At 37.8% G+C, this 22,432-nt stretch overlaps 1 protein-coding gene across 1 annotated transcript in view; it reads right to left on the bottom strand.

Annotated features, from left to right (window-relative positions):
• The window catches only part of LOC120413717 (serine-rich adhesin for platelets), a 90,642-nt gene extending 71,740 nt beyond the window's left edge, over positions 1-18,902 (bottom strand). Inside the window, exons 1-2 of the mRNA XM_039574640.2 lie at positions 18,533-18,902; positions 9,571-11,025 (exon numbers count right to left, since the gene is read on the bottom strand). Of these exons, the coding sequence (XP_039430574.1) occupies positions 9,571-10,912 (1,342 nt within the window). The 5' untranslated portion in view covers positions 10,913-11,025; positions 18,533-18,902. The remainder of the gene's footprint in view (positions 1-9,570; positions 11,026-18,532) is intronic.
• Between the last annotated feature and the right edge of the window lie 3,530 nt (positions 18,903-22,432).

The following is a 22,432-nucleotide window of genomic DNA, read 5'->3' on the forward strand; positions in this document are numbered from 1 at the left end:
ATACATAAAATGGGGTAACTGGGGCAAAATGGGTAATTGCTGCCATTTGCCGCCAATGAAAATGTCACTTATTGATTCCTCGCGATATTCTACATAAAATAACATACTTTAAAACTGTAGTAAACTACAGCAAGTCATGATATTAAAGGAAACCACATAAAAAGGGCCGTGGGTCTCGTGGCGCAGGGGTAGCGGCTTCGGCTGCCGATCCCGATGATGCTATGAGACGCGGGTTCGATTCCCGCCTTATCCACTGAGCTTCTATCGGATGGTGAAGTAAAACGTCGGTCCCGGTTTCTCCTGTCTCGTCAGAGGCGCTGGAGCAGAAATCCCACGTTAGAGGAAGGCCATGCCCCGGGGGGCGTAGTGCCAATAGTTTCGTTTACATAAAAAGGGGATAAATGGGGCAAAATGAACCCATGCCATCCAATGAGAATGTCACCAATCGATTTCTTGTGATTTTTTATATGAAATAGCATATTTTAAAGTGTAAAAACACCGGCAATTAAAAATATTGACGAAACACACATAAAAGGGGTAACTGGGGCAAAATGGATCCTTGTTGTCATTTGCCACCAATGAAAATGTTACTAATCGATTGATTCCTCGTGATTTTCTTCATAAAATAACATACTTTAAAACTGTAGGAAACTACAGCAATTCATTATATTAAAGAAAAACACATAAAAAGGATATAAATGGGGCAAAATGGGCCTTTGCCGTCATTTGCCGCCATTGAGAGTGTCACCAATCGATTTCTCGTGATTTTTTTACATATATTAAGATACTTTAGAAGTGCGGCAAATTACGACAGTTGAAGATATTCGAGAAAAACACCCTAAAAAAAGGCTAAATGGGGTAAAATGGACCCATCATTTGCCGCTAATGAGAGTACCACCAATCGATTCCTCGTAATTTTTAACATTAAAAATGAAACTTTCGATAGGCAGAAACTGACGGTTTCAAAAGATCCGTTTTTCACCCGTTTTTGCCCACTGTGCAGTGATTGAAGAAAAGCGTTCACAAAGTTTGACAGTCCGCTTTGTAATATGAAATTTTTTTGATTTTCTACATGTATGTAACCCCTTAATCGATCTGAAAATCCGTCCACAAGATAAAGATTTTTTAATATTTCAATAACCTTTTTGTATCGACGGATGTCAAAATTTGTATGGAGATTTGTATGGACAAACTTATTATGCAAAATTACTTCTTTGGGCATAAAAACAAACAAAAATTAAATTAAAAAAAATTGTTGCAAAAAATGGTTTTGACGAATTTTTAATCCTCAGGTTTTTTTCTAGAAAATTAACCATTTTTGTTCATAGCATTTTTCGGAAAAAAAAATCACATCTGAAAATATTTTTCAAATATAGATTTCTGAAATATCCTTTAAAAAAACAAAGTGTCCACGAGTATTAAGGAGATAACCTGAATTTTAAGATACCATTTATTTGCTAAGCGCTCAAATTTAATTCAAAATAAATTGTGTTGGCTTCTTCAAGGGTTGACTCCAAATTCTATCAATAATTTCCGTAGTTTTGGAAATACGAGCTTATTTCAGTTTATCTATTTGAATTTTGTTCAGAATTTGTCAATGTATTGGAAATGTTTTATTTTATTTTTAGTTTCAAGCAAGAAAATTTGTGAAATTTTCTCATCCTTTTGAAAATTAAAATACGAATTAAGGGATTTTGGCCATTTTTGAAAATACATCGACATCTTTTGGCAGTGTTAACAGATTTGAAGAAATTTTTTTAGCTTCATTTACATTTTTCATCGAAGCTTTTAACAATTGACTTATTTTTTGCCTTCCTCACTTTACTGAGGAAAGGCGATCGGCTCAGAATCATCAGCTGAGCAAATGTCACTGGAATATCTCGCCACTGACTGAGCCGATTTTGACCGTATTGGCCTCATTCGATTCGTCTTGGAGTCCCATAAGTCCCTATTGAAATTTATATGATTTAGTAAAGCACTTCAAAAGTCTTGCTTAAAAAAACTGCTGCATAGACATTTCACAGTTTGCAAAAAGTGTGTTTTTTGCATGAAAACCTGCCATATTATATATTTTTAGAATGGTTCTGAAATGACCATTCATGTGGATAATTTTTTTTCATTTCTGACTTACCTAAAATTACAAACAATTTTTTAAAAATGGTCTTAATTTACATAACCTAAAATGGTCGGGTCTGATCGCCACGAAAAAGCCGTGTAGAGGGATGCCATTTTCCTAAAAGGCGGTGTCTGTATAATCTTGACAAAAAGTCTGTAGGTAGTCTGTTTTTTTATTCATCACTTATTTTTATTAGGGGTTGGAATCACTATATAAATGAGAGGAAGGCACCAACCATCTAAATGTGGATTAAGTAACGTTTTTTTAAATAAATAGCGATAGTTATTTTTATTGTTTTAAAACGAGATCCTGAAACATAATAAAATATTAGTATCTTTTTTAAATTAACTTTTGAAAATATGCCTTCATCATGCACAAGGAACCGGCTTAACGAGTCTTCAACATTTTAGCCGATTTGGTCAAAGCAGAATTGAGATATCGTGGTAACCGTTTTATGAAACTGAACAAACGTTTAAATGTGTGCTCAATGCTCATACCAACCCTTGACATTTCTGTCGATTTACATGTATGTAACCCCTTAATAATTTTGAGAGTATTTTGATCAAAATCGATCTTAACAATTGATGTTTAAAAAAATGCTTTCTATTGGAATTATCTAAAAGAGGTAATTTGAAGTAGCATACTCATACCAATTCTATCTGAAACAAGCTCATATAAATTCGTTGCAAAATGACGATGGCGGACCAACAACCACCACCAGATCAGCAGAAAGAGCAAAACGAGGGTGAAGAAGGTCAAATTATATACTCATTTATACACATATCCTACGCTCTTCACCACCACCCCCACTTTGAAGGAACACAACAAAAAACCGCCGAAAAAAAAAACAAAGGAAGGCAAAAGAACCTAAATCCCATTCTCTTCGGGGTGGCAAAAAGCAGACGTGGCGGCAGCGAGGTCAATTTTCCAATTCGTGGGTACATTTTTGGGGAAGGTTTCCTTTTTTTATTCTTTGGCCGCGATGAATTCATCGAAACTGAGTCCTCGCTTTTTCTTCTAATTAAATTCGAACCGAATAATGGGGGTGATGTTTGGCGGTTCATTTTTTGTGTGTGTGCTCGTGCTCGTTAATTTCTTGTTGTTTCCGAACAAGTTCGGTTCGTCTTGTGTTACCCATTATCGGATAATTATGTGGTAACATGGAATATATTGTTATCGATATTGATTTTGACTAAGCGAATTTGAATCAGAAAGTTAGAAATAACACAAATGATTAGGGTTTCAAAAGAAGGTTCTTTAACCTTCACAGTGATTTATTATTGTCTTAAATGCATTCAATTTAAGAACATTTCCTCAGTCATTAGTAGCTAATAAATATGGAATTATGCTCAACCTTACTCAAACAAAGCTGCACACTTTTGTTCAGTTTTTGATTTCAGGAAGGCAAAAAAACATTTATTTTTCCTGCAAAATATTAACGGAGATAAGAAAAATTGTATTCTCTGCAAATAGAACATAAAACCCAAAATGATCCTAGACCATACGAAAAACAGCCGCCCCCTCGAGCTCGCCAAAATCATTGACCGCTGGTGATTCATCGTTTATTTCTTTCACGTCGCGACCGAAGTCATAAATTCGCAACGCTACCCTACCCCTGCAGTTACCCATAACTCTACGCATCTATGGCAGTATAAACATATTGCTCATATTAGGAACCCCAGTCAAGTTGAAATATTCATATTTTTCCCATGTTGGGGGATCTTTCCGGGATCAGATCAGTAGAATTTGCACTCTTGTAAATTATCTTCATTTAAGGGGTTAAATTACCCATAATAAACTGTAGAAAAGCGTAAAATTATTAAAATGGCAATAGAAATCAACCTTTCAAACTGAGTTTAGATTCGGAACCTTTAACAAATGAAAATTACAAATCTTTAATACTTTTAAAGCAAGCATTCAAAAATACCTGAACAAAAAACAAAACCAAACCGCAGTGGCACTTATCTGGAACAGTGCACTGCATTCAGCACTAATCCACCCCGGGGGAACCGAGTTGTCGTCTGCACCCAGGCTAGATCATACTCCAGCTAGCTCGCATATATGCCTACAACTTACGGTGCACACGCAGTAAACCAACCATCCAGCCTAACCAACAAACCAATCAACCACCCAGATAAACAACCATCAGCGCCAGGACGTTCCGACGGACGAAACTGCTCCTAAACCGAACTCGGTTCACCCTGGCCAGAGTGTGTGAGGGAAAAAGAGTGTGTGTGTATAATGTATATAGGAAATAAATTGACTATCTATGCCAAAATACCACACACACATCGGCCATAAAGTAAGGCCACAGAGGAAATATCACTGTTGGGGTGGTCCCAAAATTATTAACTTCCGAATTTAGAAGGTAGCGTATTCTTATTTTTCAAGTATACAGCAAGTTTGAACGTACTAACCTACATCAAATTTCAGGGCACTTATTCCAATTCTCAAAGTTAAAATTAGTTTCCCCAAATAGAACAAAACAACATTTTCAAACACTGTTTTTTTTTAACGAATTTAAGTTATTTCAGTTTACTAAATTATCATTTTCAAACATAAATACATTTAAGCCAGAACAAAAAAAAACTATATTTGAATTTTTCGAACATTTAGATCTTAACGAGACGTGCTTTATCATGTTTTTAGTTGCTGTGAAGAACCTTGAGAAATCACTTCAAAAAAGTGGTCTCAATAATTGACTACAACGTATTTATTTCACTTGAGCAATTCTCTACGAAATCGGTCTTTTTTTCTTAAATTTTAATTTTTGTATTTTTTAATCCGACTGAAACTTTTTTGGTGCCTTCGGTATGCCCAAAGAAGCCATTTTGCATCATTAGTTTGTCCATATAATTTTCCATACAAATTTGGCAGCTGGCCATACAAAAATGATGTATGAAAATTCAAAAATCTGTATCTTTTGAAGGATTTTTTTGATCGATTTGGTGTCTTCGGCAAAGTTGTAGGTATGGATATGGACTACACTGAAAAAAAATGATACACGGTAAAAAAAATTTTGGTGATTTTTTATTTAACTTTTTGTCACTAAAACTTGGTTTGCAAAAAAAAACACTATTTTCAATTTTTCTTATTTTTCGATATGTTTTAGAGGACATCAAATGCTAACTTTTCAGAAATTTCCAGGTTGTGCAAAAAATCGGCGTAATATTGAATGTTTGGCCCTTTGAAATGTTAGTCTTGGTTTAAACAATTTGAAAATATTTTTTTCGAAAAGATTGGAAAATTTTACTAATGTTTCATATTTTAACATTGAAATCGGACCATTATTTGCTGAGATATCGACATTAAGGCAAAAAATCAGTATTGATTCAAAAATTCATAACTCGATTTTTTGCTCAACCTCAAATTTCTGAAAAGTTGGCATTTGATGTCCTCTAAAACATATCAAAAAATAAAAAAAATAAAAATAGTGTTTTTTGCAAATCAAGTTTTAGTGACAAAAAATTAAATAAAAAATCACCAAAATTTTTTTACCTTGTATCATTTTTTTCCAGTGTAGTCCATATCCATACCTACAACAAAAAATTCCTTCAAAAGATACAGATTTTTGAATTTTCAATACATCATTTTTGTATGGCCAGCTGCCAAATTTGTATGGAAAATTATATGGACAAACTAATGATGCAAAATGGCTTCTTTCCCTAGTAACATTTTAGGTTTTAAGTAGGCCATAAAAGCCTATTTAGGCCGTATGCGGGTTTTCAGAACCATGATAAAACCTGTAAGTTTAAAAATGTTACTAAGGTTGGGCATACCGAAGGCACCAAAAAAGTTTTAGTCGGATTAAAAAATACAAAAAAAAACGAAGGACCGAAATCTGAGAGAACTGCTCACTTGTAATAAAATTTGCGTTGTTGGTTTAATGGTTGAGTATGGTTTTTTTACATTAAAAATCGGAAATTCCCGGGAAAAATTAATTATTCAACTCAATTCAAGTTTTATTGAGTAAATAATCAATTCACAATTTGTTTCAATTAAACCTAATAGAGATTTGGAGGTCCTTTCAGCTATGTTTTGATAACTTTTGTCTATGGACACAGTTGGTTGTTCTAAAGAGCTAATCAAAAGTAGGAAAAATTCTAACAAAAAAAACCGACAGAATTGCTATAGAATGGGGATAGTTAGAGGAAAAAAAAAAAAATTATAAAACCAATATTCAATTAACGTCAACTTAAATGGTTAAAATAAGCGTGAAGATCAATTAAAAGCTTGATTGCACGTAAAAAAATAATCCATTTACAAGAAAATATACATTTTTTCTAATTTCAAAAGTATTTTTTGATGAGAAATATTTTTTATTAAAGTGTTTAAATTGTGAGTAAAATGAACCCATAATCCACAATCATAAAATTACTTTTTTGCAATTCCGTCGTGAAACTACTTACTTTTCCTGTCATTCTTGAACGACGAAATAGCCTACTTTTCTGTACCAAAAATAACAGAATCGAATAGCAACACTTTTCAAAATAAATGCTGAAAAGTTCTACTTTTCAGCACTCAAATGGGTGCTGAAAAGTTGAACTTTTCAGCACTTGTTTCGAAAAGTAACACTTTTCAGTTTTATTTGATTTAAACGATTTATTGACAAAATACATGAAAATTTGACATAAAATTTCACTCAGTGTGTGTTTTTTTGGAATTGCAAAAAATGTTGTATGGAACTCGTTGCAAAACTTGATTTTTTCAGCACTCTTCGTATTTATCCAACTCGGTGAACCTCGTTGGATAAATGTACGACTTGTGCTGAAAAAATCCTCTTTTTGCAACATATTGCATAAACTACTATATACAAGTTGCAAAAAGAGGATTTTTTCAGCACGAGTCGTACATTTATCCAACGAGGTTCACCGAGTTGGATAAATACGAAGAGTGCTGAAAAAATCAAGTTTTGCAACGAGTTCCATACAACATTTTTTGCAATTTCGAAAAACACCCATTGAGTGAAATTTTAAGTCGAGTTTTCATGTATTTTGTCAATAAATCGTTTAAATCAAAAAAATGTTGAAAAGTGTTACTTTTTGAAACAAGTGCTGAAAAGTTCAACATTCATTTGTGTTGCTATTCAATTCTGTTATTTTTGGTACAGAAAAGTAGGCTATTTCGTCGTTCAAGAATGACAGGAAAAGTAAGTAGTTTCACGACGGAATTGCAAAAAACATTTTTTCAATGATTTGTTGTATTATGATTTAAATTTTACAATCAATTAACATAATTCCACAAAAAGTCTTCCATTTTTCACATTTAACTATCAAACAATTTGAAGTAAAAGATTTATGAAGCACTGGTGCAACTACAGACCAGTTCTCCATAAATCTTTTACTTCATATTGTAATTTCTTTAATACTAATTTAATTAATTCTTCTTGCACACATTCGATTTTCATCTCATTTGATCATGATAAAAAAAATGTAAAAAAATCTCTATTTTAATTTGGATGTTAGGAGTTAGTATTGTTTTGATGAAATATCATCAACCTGTAAAAAGCTTACCTAATTGTAATAATTTAATACTTATTAAGCAAGATCAATTTCCAGTTGCTTCAGAAATAAATATTATCAGAAATAAGTCCTGAGTTAAGTTTGTTCAATTTTTATTTTTTCAGAGCATTTAGAAAAATGGTTCTAAAAATTTAAGATAATAAATACTTCCGCTTAAATTTCGCGAAACATTTTTTCTTCCCCGAACAAGAAGTTGGACGCTCTACAACGAATACAACCAAATTTCTAAGCGTATGGTGGTGTGTCCCCACACTTCTTCCTCCCCTGTCGATTCAGAATTGTGCTGTAGTTCGAACACTCTGTGCTCAAACTTAACCCACTTCAAACGAATCATGTCTCTGCGATACGACTTTACGCAGCACTCTCCAGGATCCCTTCGAATGATTGGCTGCGCTAGGGTCTGATTAGATTAGATTAGAATAGGTGGTGATTGTGTAGGTTGTTTTTACTTGAAAAAAGTGCACGATATCAAAACTAAAGTACTTCTCGATTGGAAATTTAATTTAACATTTTAAAATATAGTCTAGAAAAGTTCTACCTTTCCCATTGTTTTCCACAAATCATGATTTTCTCAAAAAATTAACAACATTGCCACATGAATTTTTACCAATTTATACCAGATGGCCACATGGGCAAAATTGGTCAGGGGGTGTCCATAAATGACGAAATTGTCAAAACACTCATATTGTTGCCCCACGTTCCTTGAGGATCTAGGCACGTTAGTGCACAAAGAATTCGATTCTATGAAAATGAATTTCTCTAAATGTCACCTAAAGCAAATATTAGACTATGACAATCAAACAAACTCACAGTTTTTGACAGTTTGCAAAAACGTCAGCCTGCAAACATTTTACTTTGTTTGAGTGTTGCCGCAAACACGCTTCTAGTGTGTCAAACGCGAAAAAGTGCAAATTTGTTTTTTTTTGTCATAGTCCAATACTTGCTTAAAAAGCCTGTAATTTTCAACTGACAATATCTTAGAAACGTTAGTCCGATTTCAATTGAAAATAATAAAATTTTCTGATCTTTTCAAAAAAATATTTTTTTTATAATTTGATCTAAAATATGAAAAAGGAATTCTAGTTTCATACCTTTTTGAAAGTTAAGCTGAATTAGAAAAAAAGATTTTTTTTCAGAAAATTGAATTAAATTGCATTGAAAATCGGACCAATAGATTCCGAGATATCGTCAGCAGGAAATGACAAGCTAATTAGGTGACACTATAAAAAAATCATTACCATCGATTCGAATTTTTTGTGAGGATGTATCTTCGAAACTTATCGCCCGATTTTTAGACTTCCAGAGAGAAAATTTTAGGAAATTTTGTCAGCTCAGAAAAAATATTTTTTGCCACCTGATTTTTCGGACTTATTTTGAAGGGGCCTTATGAATATTTGAAAATTGTATTGTAGATAATTTGTTTTTTTTTTTATCCAAGCAAAAGTTAATTTAAGGATTTCAAATTCTTTAGTTGAAATTTGAAAATAACAATCTCTTGTATAAAAAAAAAGTTACAGTGATAATCATCATGACGAAGAACTTCAGATACTTGAATAGCACGTCCCGAGGTGGGAAAGGGTGTTCATTTTCATGCGTTTCATTTCGCTTCGCGAAATTTTGGATTGCTACCCCGTGTAGAGCCTTCAGACAAAGGTCTTAGTCAAAAATGTAGTTTAATTAATTTGATTTGCTATAATGAACTAAAATAAACAACAAAAAACGCTATTTGTAATAAGAACAGTCTGGACTCGATTATCTATTCCTCGCTGGAATTTTCAAGGGTTTTATTATTATTTTTTTTTTTTGCTGGTCAAGCAGGGCGTATCCTAGACTGGTTTACTCCGCCCCATCATCTTCCAACAAAATGCGAGTTTTCATTTAGCAACTTTAATATAAACAAAACAACATAATAAGATGCCATCAAGGACTCACCCATAATGTTCGATCCGGAGTTGTTCGCCATGCTTTTGTGCGCATTGCCGCTCGATTCTTCCATCTTGCCGGCGAGGACACTGCTGCTAGTTTTGCTGCTGCTGCCACCACTCGCCACCACTCCATCGTTACTCTCCTGCTGCTGCTGATAGTGATGCTGGTTGTGCGCCATAACTCCGTCGTTCAGATTATCTACGGCGGACACGTGCAGACCGGTGGAACCGCCGGCCTCTTGCTGCTGAACACGTCGCCGCTCTTCGTCAATATCGCTGAAGACAATCATCTCATTAGTCTTGTAGTTGCTGTAAATTCCACTCAGTAGGCTGCTCGGCTTTTCGCCGCCGGCGCTTGCTTTGATCGCCGTGCTACTGCTGCTGTTGTGCATCTCGTTTTGGTAGTTGAAGTACTTTAGCTTGTCCTCGATGTCGCTTTCGTCTTCCAGCGGCGACTGGAGCACCTTGCTGTACGTGGACTTGAGCGAGGCGTGCTTGACCGCCGCGGAGGAGGAGGACGACTGGGAGGACGCAACGGGTTGCGAGTAGGACAAATCCCAGTGATAACGGGACGGCGCCACGTTGCTGGGCGTTCCGGCAGGGTCTTGCTTTGGAAGATTGTAGTAATGCGATTGGCGACTGGTGTAGTAACTGTGCCGCGACTGCGGATAGCTGCTCTTCCGTAAGTCTTCCTCCTCTTCCTCGTCGTCCGTCGGCAGGAACTGGCTCGCGGCCGTCGCGTTGTTGGCATTGTTCTCCGTGGGAGACGTCGACAGTGGTGGCGGTTGATTGTTGTAGTAAAAGCTGTACTTGTCCACCGAACTCGTGGCGTGCCGGCCCAGCCGACTGCCCTCGTACGGGTTGTTGTTGATGCGCGAGCTAGAGTCCGACTTGAGCAGGTCATAGCCGGAACCACCACTTCCGGAAACGCCGGCACCCCTCATCGTACCGGACTCCGCCGCCCCGTACGGCTTGTACGACGATGACGTGAGCGAAGTAGGCGTGGTAAGCGACGAAGAAGTGTCCGATTTGCTGTTGGTTGCGGTTGTGCTCATGCCGTACCCACCACTACTGTTATTGTTCACAACACTGGCAAAGTTCCCCCCGGAGTAGTGCTGCTGCTCGGCTGCGGTTCTAGGCTTGCATTTTGGAAACAGAATCGAAATCTTTTGCTCACTGAGATTCAAAGCGTCACCGTTGTTGCTGGTGGTGGTGGCGGCGTTGAGCGGTATCGAGATGATATTGTTCTGTTCGGCGCTGGACGAAGCTTGTTGCTGTGCTGATGCTGTTGCGGTTGATGATGATGAAGACGATGATTTCTTATCTAGCGTGATGGTGGAACTGACCATTTTATTGTGAAGCACACTGGGTTTGAACAAGATGCCTTCTCTTCCTTTGGTATGCTACAGTACACACCCCCACACACTTCTTCACAGTTTTTTATGCTTCCGAATAACGTTCTCTGCAATTCAGCAAGATAAGAATAATTCCAAATTATTTGTGGTTTATTTCAAAGACTTTTGTGTTTTCCTCAAAATGTGGGCAAAGTAATTTATTTTCATAAGCAACATTTCCAGAACGAATCAGTATGAAGTAAAACTAAGACAACTGCACCGACTCGATTATCCGAACTTCGGAAAAATTTCACTTTGGATAATCGAATCACCAAAAAATGTTTTTTATTGTTGCCTTATTTTTAATTGTTGAGCTTAAGTATGACCTATAAACTGCCCATGTTCGCAAGAATCTCCCATAAGAGCAACTCTCTGAGATTTCGGTTATTCGATTTTTTTGGTATTTTTTGATTTGGCTGAAGCTTTTGTGGTGCCTTCGGTATGCCTAAAGAAGCCATTTTGCATCATTGGTTTGTCCATATAATTTACCATACAAATTTGGCAGCTGTCCATACAAAAATGATATAGAAAATTTAAAAAATCTGTATCTTGTGGTAGAATTTTTTTACCAATTTGGTGTATTCGGCGAAGTTGTAGGTATGGATAAGGACTACACTGATAAAATGATACACGATAAAAAAAAATGTTGATTTTTTATTTCTTTTTTAATCACTTAAACTTAGTTTGCAAAAAAACACTACATATTTTTATTTTATGTTTTATGTGTTTCAGGGAACATCAAATGCCAAGTTTTCAGAAATTTATAGAATGTGCAAAAAAATACTGTCGTAGTAACTCATTTTTTAAAAATTAGTGCCCTTTTGTGGGCAACACTTTTTAAAAAAATATTTTGGAAAAGTTGAGAAAATTCTCTATATTTTGCTTTTTTGAACTTTGTTGATACGACCGTTAGTTGCTGAGATATTGCCATGCAAAGGTTTAAAACAAAAAAAAGATGTTTTCTTAGTCTCACCCAAACAACCCACCATTCTCTAAAGTCGATATCTCAGCAACTACGCAGCAAAAAAGTAGTAATCCAGCTGCGTACATTATTTAATGAAATTCTATGTAATATTTCACCCTCAAATATGTAGCCCACCAGTATGAGAAACCTACTTGACCGAAATGTCAAGCTCATATAAGCGTTTATCCTTTCAATTTTCACTGGTCTGATGGCCGAGCGGGCTAAGGCGCCAGTCCGTACTGTTGGTGCTGGGTTTGAATCCCGTCGGTTGCAAATTTTTTTTTGTGTATGCAAAAATTGTACATGCAGTGTATAATATTAAGTGTTTATTTTGACGAAGGTGATGTGCATGCTTTTGCATGCGATTTTACCATCGGATTTTTTGCTGTGTAATGGTCCAATTTGCAATGTTAAAATATGAAACATTTGTGTAATTTTCCGATCTTTTCGAAAACGACTTTTTCCTAAATATTTTTTTAAATCAAGAGTAACATTTCAAAAGGGCTAAACATTCAATATTACGCCAATATTCACCTCGCAACCAATAGCTTTTGATTTGCCAGAATTTTCGTGAGAATTTGGGGAAACAGCCACTGTCTTTAATTTTGTTCAATTTTGTTTAAAGAATGGGGACCTGTAGGAGCATTTGAACAAAAAGTCCAAATGTCCAATAGTAATTCCCAAGTAAAATTTACCCCTGATGCGCGCAGCCAGTTTACAACCAAATGCACTGAAATTTGGCATGAAAGCCCCTTTGATCACATTGTTATCCGAGCATTCGTTGGTGAAGGTTGTCTGAATCAACATGACTCGTCGCGTCCCGGCGCAAAACGCCGGCAATATTGCCCTACCTGCGGCTCAAGCAGGCAAAAAAGTGGGAATTTCCAAAAGGAAGGTTGAGGCCTCAACTGATGGCCAAAAACCGGGAATTTCCAAAAGGAAGGTGCTTTTGGAAGTGACATCGAACAGCAAAAAGACGAAAAAGAGCGACGGTACTGTACCGATGGATGAGGAGGAGGAGAACTCTTCATCGCACGAGGAGCAGCTATTGAAGAACAACAAGTTTGTTGGACTGCCTGACGAGGACCAGGTAGCGGAAGCAAAGGAGAATGAAGTGAAACAGCGAAAGGAGAAACTGCCTCCTTTTTATGTGCGGCAATCAGCAGCTACGATCGACTTTCGAGCGGGGCTGGTTGAACTCATCAAGTCTGGGAAAGTCCAAGGCAACATTCGTCTGTGTCAGGACGGATTTAAGGTGCTGGTGCAATCCAGGCAGCACTATCAACTGGTCAAGGATTACTTGACCGAAAACGAGGCGGAGTACTTTACCCATGATGTCGTCATGGATAAGCCGTACAAAATCGTCGTCAGAGGTCTGTACGACATGCCAGTGGAGGAATTAGCTGCCGAGCTAAAAGTTTTGAAACTGGATGTGTTGGCCGTGCACAAAATGAGCCGACGCAACAAAGACATCAAGTACCGTGACCAGCTCTACCTGCTGCATTTGGCTAAGGGATCGACGACGCTTCCTGAGCTGAAGGCAATCCGAGCGGTTTTCAACATTATCGTGTCGTGGGAGCGATACCGACCAGTGCATCGTGACGTCACACAATGCTTCAACTGCCTGGGCTTCGGGCACGGAGGTAAGAACTGCCACCTGAAGCGTCGTTGCGCCAAATGTGGTACTGATGCGCACATCACGTCCCAGTGCATCCAAGATTCGCTGGTGAAGTGCCTCAACTGCAACGGTGAGCACTCGTCAACCGACCGAAAGTGCCCCAAGAGAGCTGAGTTCGTGAAAATTCGGCAGCAAGCATCGACGAAGAATCAGCCTCAGCGTCGTAGAACTCCTCCAGCCCTGGTGGAGCAAAATTTTCCACCTCTTCAACCGCGACGCCAGGTCCCGAACTTGGCACCGTTACCGTTGGATCCCAGGAAGAGAGCTGAGATGAATCATCCACGGCCGGGTTCCAGCCAGGAGCCGAGACCGCCACCACCGGGCTTCAGCCAGGAGCCAAGACCAACCCAAGAACCAGCAGTTGAGGAAAATGGTAATGATCTTTACACCTCAACCGAACTCCTCAATATTTTCAAACAGATGTCCGCTGCACTGCGTGGATGCAAAACCAAGACCCAGCAGATTGAAGTGCTGACCTCGTTCGTCATCCAGTATGGATCGTAGGTCCCTGAAGCTGCTGAATTGGAACGCTTGCTCCATTAGGAGGAAGAACTTAGAGCTGGTGGATTTTCTTCGCGAGAAGGAGATCGACGTAGCTGCCATCACGGAAACTCATCTGAAGCCCGGTGAAAAAGTTTATCTGCAAAACTACAAGATTGCGACGCAGCTCGACAGGACCACGTCTGGAGGAGGAGGTGTGCTTGTCGCTGTTCATCGTGATCTCAAGCCACGCCGGCTGCCACACTTCAAGCTGGACATCATCGAGGCCGTTGGGGTGGAAATTCCCACTTCAGTTGGCCCAGTACTCTTCATTGCTGCATACTGCCCACGTCAGGTGAATGCCAGAGATGGTTCAGCAGCAAAACTGAAGAGCGATATCCAGAAGCTGACACGGCGAAGCGCAAAGTACATCATCGCTGGTGACCTCAACGCGAAGCATGAAGTTTGGGGCAACAGCAGGAGGAATCGGAACGGAGTGATTCTGCACAACGACCTGCAAAACGGATACTACAACGTTGTGAGTCCAGATCGTCCAACGAGGGTGGCTCGGTCTGGGAATCACTCAATCATCGACTTCTTCATTACCAATATGGCTGAGAACGTGGCTCATCCTGAGGTGTTTGAAGAGTTGAGTTCTGATCACTATCCGGTGGTTGTGGAGGTTGGAGCTTCCGTTACTCCGCAGCGGCAACCAACCCGGAAAGATTACCACAACGTTGACTGGCAGCAGTTTCAGCAAGTGGTCGACAGAAGCATCGACTATGATCAACACCCGGAAACTTCTGCCGATATTGATCGTTCGCTAGAGGTGATCCAGCAGGCTATCAACCAAGCAGAGGCTGCCAACGTTCGGGAGGTTCCTGTTAATTTTAAGGTAACTGATATTGACGTAGATACTAAACACTTGATTAGACTTAGGAATGTTTATAGGAGACAATATCAACGGACTGGGGACTATGACAAAAAGATTTCAGTGAACAATTTGAACAAAATCATACAAGACCGACTTGACAATATCAGAAATCAAGAATTTTCAAAACATGTAAGCCAGCTGGGGAATTATTCAAAACCATTTTGGAAACTTTCAAAAGTTCTTAAAAACAAACCAAAGCCTATTCCTCCTCTTATTGTTGAGGATTCTAGTTTGATTACATCCGAGGAAAAGGCAAATGCACTTGGGCTTCATTTTGTTAGTTCTCATAATCTTGGCGCTTCCATGACCAGCCGCAAAGAAACATCAGTTGCTAATAGTATTTCAACAATTAATAACTCTACCTTTGAATTTCCTGCAGATTCCCATGTTTCTGGTGAGGAAGTCAAAGTTGCAGTTAAACAAATGAAAAATATGAAAGCTCCTGGCTTTGATAACATTTTCAATCTGGTGTTGAAAAAACAGAGTGATCAGTTCTTTCAACATCTAGCCAATATTTTCAATAAATGTTTGCAACTTGGTTACTTCCCCACCAATTGGAAACTGGGCAAAGTCATACCAATTTTGAAGCCTCAAAAAGATCCAACATCGCCAACAAGTTATCGTCCCATTAGTCTTTTAAGTAGTCTGTCCAAACTCTTTGAGAAGGTCATCTATTCAAGGCTTTTGGATTTTACCAACGATAATAATATAATTTTGAACGAGCAGTTTGGCTTCCGAAAGGGACATAATACTGCTCATCAGCTTACGAGAGTAACTAAAATCATCAAGCAGAACAAGCTTGAGTCTAAATCAACTGCTATGGCTTTGTTGGATGTTGAGAAGGCTTTTGACAATGTTTGGCATGATGGTTTGATACATAAACTGTATTTATACGGTTTTCCAATGTATCTTATCAAAATTATCCAGCACTATCTTTCGGAGAGATCGTTCAGGGTTTTTCTGAATGGAATTGCTTCTGGATTATTCAACATTGATGCTGGGGTTCCCCAAGGAAGTATTCTTGGCCCACTTCTGTACAATATTTTTACATCTGATTTGCCTACTCTTCCTGGTAATGGTGTGTTGTCACTTTTTGCTGATGACACTGCCGTTATTTATAAGGGTAAAATAACCAGATATTTAGTTGGCCGTCTTCAGAAGGGTCTTGACGTTCTTTCCGAATACTTTGGCGACTGGAAAATTCGCATAAATGCAGCCAAAACTCAAACCATCATTTTCCCACTTTCCAAATCGGCCCGATTTGTCCCAAAGGATGATGTTTTGATTAAATTGAATGATGTTTCAATACCCTGGTCAAAGGAAGTTGTCTATTTAGGTCTCATACTTGACTCGAAACTATTGTTTCGGCAGCATGTAGATAAAATATTGAACAAGTGCAGCATTCTCATCAGGTGTTTGTATCCTTTAATTAACAGAAAATCAAAGCTATCTTTGAAAAATAAGCTAGCAGTTTACAAACAAATAATTTACCCCGTTATTGAGTATGCAGTACCTGTTTGGGAGTGTTGCGCTAGAACTCATAAATTGAAGCTCCAGCGTGTCCAAAACAAGGTACTCAAAATGGTTTTGAATGTTCCTGGCTGGACAAGATCAAGTGAGGTTCATGAATTAGCAGAAGTAAAAATGTTGGATCAGAAGATTCAAGAAAAATGTTTGAAATTCAGGGAAAAATGTGCTATATCTGAATACCCCTTGATTCAAGGATTGATTTAGTTTATGGTAAGATTAAGTTAGTTTTAGGTTAGGTTATGTTTTCTTAATTTTTTTTTTCCTCATTGTACCTAGTGTTACAAAAATGATAAATCATATACTTTTAAAGTTAAGAAAATGAACAGTGTTTAAATCACGAAAAGCAAACTAAAGCTGAAGAGCCACAGCTGACCACTTATTATGTAAACCAAATGTAATTATTATAAGAAAGATTCAATAAAGTATATTTAATTCAAAAAAAAAAAGCCCCTTTGAGCATGCCCTACAAGGGGAACCGTACTAAAACTTGAACGGAGAATTTTTTGAAAAACGTACCCACCCCAATGAATACCGTCGACTGTGGCAAACGGGACTACAGTCTGAATAGGGACAGCACTTAAAAGCTTCAAATTTACAAATAAATGCACACATTTTGTTGCTCTGAATCTGGTCTAACCAAAATCACTCAAAGATCACCATTGCATTGCTAAAACTACTGTTCTCATTCGTCCATGTGTCCCGATTTACCCCCAGATGATGGTATTTTAATTTTTCACATATTTTTCTTATTAAACTACCACCTCCTATCATTACATTTTGCCCATCTAATTTTTTCATGTTTTTACAGTTACTTTTTCATTTTTTTTTTGCTTGTTTTTCTTATTTTCTGCTATAAAACGACACCATTATCATTTAAATTGTTAAAAAATGCGTAGAGGCATAGTCTGGGACACTAGAAAAATAACTGCATATTTCTTTTTACTTAAAATAAAGGAAATAAGAGTAAAAAGCACAGCCCCTAAAAAGTCATTTTTGAAAACATTGACAAAGTCACATAAAACAAGTAAAACTTCCAACCCAAAAAATTTCTAAAATTTAAAGAGTTTTTCTTTCCAAATCTTTTTAAAGATCAAAAATTGGTTGAAAAATGGATTTTTGGCGAATTTTTAAATCGAAGCCCGTCTAAAGGTGGGGTTATCCTTAATATCCTTTTAATAAATGGTACATAAATGGTAAAATTGAAGCTGATTATTTTGTAAAATTCTAGAAACGTTAAAATTGTTCAATAAACTTATCAAAAAATGTCATACATTACAAACAGATTCTAATAAACTGGTGCAAAAAATATATATATATTGAAATAACAAGCCATAGTTTCAACATTCGAATGGAAAAAAAGTGTTTAAAATGCATTTTACAATATCTCAGTTACCAAAAAATGTTTATAGGTCCTATTAAAAAAAAATCTAGATTTGTACCAGCCTTATATACCAGAGATAAACAAACATGTCTTACAAAGTAGATCTTGCCATTTAAGAACTTATAAAAACAGTTTCTCTTGGCTAAATCTTATATCAACTCTTTTATTGGTAATAAAATCGCCGAGTGCTCCAACTTCAATGAAACTGACCGTTCTGGAAACGTCGGAAAAGTTATTTGGAAAGTAGTTACAGAAACAAAAAACACCCCAAAAAAAACTTTTTCCCTGCACCACCAAAAACGAGTAGAAAAAACAGTGCCCCGATGAATCATACACCAGGCAAACGAAAGGCAACCCCAATATATTCATATTGCAGACGAAAGTTTTCACTGCCTTCTTTCCAACCCCTTTCTCAAGTGAGGCAAAAGTGACCCAATGTATGTCGATGTCGATGCATGTATGACTTTCTTCGCCTACTGCGGTGAACAAAAAAAACACATACACACACGCGGAAAGAACTTTGGCAATGAGGTAGGATGACTTTTCACCGAGAATCAACACCGCGGGCTTAGAACAATCAACTTCTTGGTTTTCACCGATTTCTTCACCTTTCACCATATCCTTTTTTTTTTGTTCCGCACACACAGGAGCAGGTTGGTTAATTGGAGCAGGACGACCAAGTCGGTGGTGGTGGCGACGACGCGCGGATCGATTTGATTAACTTTCCCGTCATTTTGTTCGAGAAGGTCGATTTTTCTTCAGGAAAATGGACCCCCCTACTTCTTCACACACTCTTCCCTTTTTCCAGAGTTTTTCTGCCGCTGTTGCACATCACTTCTTCCCCTTCTTCCCCCACAGCCTGAACAATCTAGTATTCCTTGAACATCCAGCAGCTGTGCCAGCTGAGTCCTTCCGCTTACGTCGGTGTTTGCTGTGAGGAGACACTTGTCGTTTCTTCCCAGTCGACTACTTGGATTCTTCGAAAAAAGAACCCATCCAAGTCACCAAGTTCTGCACTTCTTGCAGCACACTTTCGAGCAACACTTCGTCTTCTTGCCGGAGGAACTTGGACCGACACAAAAAAAACCCGTCCACCGTCGGATCAGGATATTATGGTGGGTTTCCCCCCTCGGAAAAATCGATACTTGAACTTTTTATTTAACATGCAGAAAGTCGCTGCTGCTGCTGCTGCTGTTGCCACCACACCACTGTAACAAGGCTCTACTCTGCTGCTGCCTGATCTCCGGCAAATGTTGGGCTCTCTCCCGTGTGCTCACAGTTTCAACCCCTCACCAGCTTGTCCTGTTATGATTCAGCACACACAGACAGCGAAAGGAGCATGCCATGCCATGCTGTTGGTGGGGTGAGCTCGCAGTTAGTCCATGGCCTACTCGGCGACGACGAGGATATGGTCAAACACACCAGACGTATTGGTTTCATGGGAGACCCCCTTTTCCGCGAAGCAAACTGAGAGAGCGAGAGCGGGAGTGCTTCCTTTTTCCCAACGTGGGGTGGTTTGGGAGAGAGAGGAAAAGCGAAGCGAGAGATTGAGAGCGCGAGCATATGGGAGAATGTGAGAGAGATGGGGTGTGCGAGTTGTGTGTATGTTGCACGGTTTATTCTGCTACTACAGCACTAAGGAGAGAGGGTTGCGGTGCGCTGTAGTGGGTGGAGAATTGGCGATTGGCAGTGATGGCAGCGTCGGATATTTAATAAAAGCATTCTTAATAATGGTTTTATCAATCTCCTTAGGATCCCTATGATCAATCTTTGATTATGATTACAGAAAATTTTAGTGCACAAACTTTAGTGCTTTTTTTTTTGTTATGGTGTTTGCCATCTGCTACAAACGAGAAAGTTACGGAATCTAAGTTATTCGAGCCGGGGTGCGATCCCCCGTCCGTTGGAGTGGTAAGCAAACATTCTAACCTATGCCATCGATGCCATCACGGCTTAATGTGTGTTGGCAGAGAATGATCCCTAATCTTTGAAAAATATTGGGAACGGCCTTGTTCGAAACAGTAAAATTTATTAAGATTGATCAAACCTACGCAGTTTTACTAGGTTTGTACAGTATGTAAAAAAAAGTATTTACACCCCTTGGGCACTATGCACATTTTGTGATGAAGCTTGTAAACAATTTGAAGTTTGACAAAAACCTAGTACTACGTTTAGTTCAGAAATTCATGCCGAACATTTTGCTATAAAAAGCTCATGAAAAGATGATTTCCATAAAAAGTTATTTTACAAATACTATTACAGAAATCAAAAAAGGTGCAAAAAAAGTTTGTAAAAAAAGTTCGAAAAATTAACATAAATAAACTTATTTGTGGACAAATCACCATAAAACCAGTCTTCCTACTCTAAATAGGCATCCTTGACTGATTCAAAAAAATAATTTGGATTGAACATAAAGTTTACTAAATACTTAGTATAAAAGTTTATATAACTCTGGAAATTATATATAAAACTTAACTAAACCTAATTTTGCAAACTTTCAATCTAACTAAATGTCAATATATTACCATAGAATTGCTAAATAAACATTTTGAAGTGGGTATAACACCGTTTTGGGGGTCTTTGTATCGATAGAATAGATTTTTCGTTGGAATTTCGTACCAACCCGGAATTACGTCGTCGGAACATCCGCCAGCATCCGAACCGGTCCACGATTCACAAGTCAACCTATGCGGCATCGGGAAGGGCATAAAATTTACGATCTTTTGATACCCATACATCTAGGTTTTCTATAAAACCCACGGAGCAGCAGTGCGTGGCCGAATGGTTACGCTGTCCGCTTTGTAAGCGGATGATTCTGGGTTCGATTCCCATCTGCTCCAACCTTCCATCGGATGAGGAAGTAAAATGTCGGTCCCGGCCTTGGTTGTTAGGCCGTTAAGTCATTCCAGGTGTAGGAGTTGTCTCCATGCCATAAGTACAAACAACACACCAAACCAAGCCTACTCCGGTGGAATCGCTGGCGGCGGTTGGACTCGCAATCCAAAGGTCGTCAGTTCAAACACTGGGGTGGAAGGTTCCTTGGAGTAGAAAGAGGTTTGGGTGCTCTCCTCATTCAAGCCTTCGGACTCCTAGGTTCGAGCAGAAACTTGCAATAGAGACCACAAAAGACCCGGGGGTCGTCAATGTGGATGGTTTGATTTTTTGATGTGGTTTTGAATTCATTCATTTTTTTCATAAATTGGTCAATTGAATTAAAAAAAATCAAAACAAAGTGTTCTCAATGTACGGAAAATGGAATGCATTTTCGGATTCTTTGGACAATTTTCCACTAGGAGAAGATATAAGTTTGTAAATAATTGATATTATGTGTTTTTTAAACATAATTCAAAAAAATCTCCCAATTGTTTTAGGCATTTTCAGTAGAACAAATGTCATATAAAAGGTTTCTTGCTAGCTTCTTGCTTCGATTTCAGTTTAGAGTGTAATATGATTCGATAATTTTATAAAAAAAAAACTAGTTTTAACGAATTGTAGCAAAAATTTTGACTTTTTTACAATTTTACATAATTTTTTTAAATATTTTATAAAAAGCTTATAAACTTAGTGAACTAAACATAAACATTGATTTTTTTCCCTTAAAAGCTGTATCAGACACCTTAGTGATGGTACATTTGACGTAAACATAAAACATATAATCTTATTTTTACAAGAATAACTATGACTTTGGTAGTCACGCTGGAATTCAAAATAAGAATCTTCAATGCAACTATTTTTTTAAACACTATTGATAAAACTTTTTATCAAAATTAGTGCATGCACCATGTGTGACCTACCCTAGTACATGTTTTAAAATAGTGATCTTAAGACAAGCCTACCAGTTGGAAAATATTTCAAAAAATAAATTAAAATTCTATCAATGTCACCCCAGTCTGCGGTACTAGTGAAATTTTGGAAGTCAAATATGTTTTGACTACAGAGCACCTGGTCTTAAGACCGAGCCACGTAGCCCAGTGGTAACGCTTCCGCCTCGTAAGTGGTAGATCGGGGTTCAAATCCCGGCTCGGACCAACACAACTGCTGATCTTTTCCCTTCTGGAATCGATTGCTTAGTAAAGGGAAGGTAGTGTATCGTCACAAACTGGACCTTATCACGACACCTTAGGGAGGCAACCTATGGAATGTTAACATTAACCTTAACATGTTAACATTAAGTTGAGAATGAAACTGCCACTGAATTCGCTTTGTAAATGCCGGCCCCGATACTCTTCAAGGGTGTTCCCCTCAGGAACTGGGAAAGATTTACTTTTTACTTTACCTGGTCTTAACTTCTGTCTAGGATGAAACAACTTTAATTTTTTCTGCGGCCTTGAAATTTTTATGTTTTTATTGGGAAAAATGTTTTGTCAATACAAGCCCTATGTTAAAGAAGCCATTTTTGATTTTTAGTTTTTCATAGAAGTCTTCATGCAAATTAGAGTGAATTTTGAAATCGATTAGGTGTGAAGGTATTTATAACGAATGTCCAGAAAAATGGTTTCACTCTGAAA

This window comes from Culex pipiens, chromosome 1 (assembly GCF_016801865.2).
Source record: "Culex pipiens pallens isolate TS chromosome 1, TS_CPP_V2, whole genome shotgun sequence".
Classification (NCBI taxonomy): Eukaryota; Metazoa; Arthropoda; class Insecta; order Diptera; family Culicidae; genus Culex; species Culex pipiens.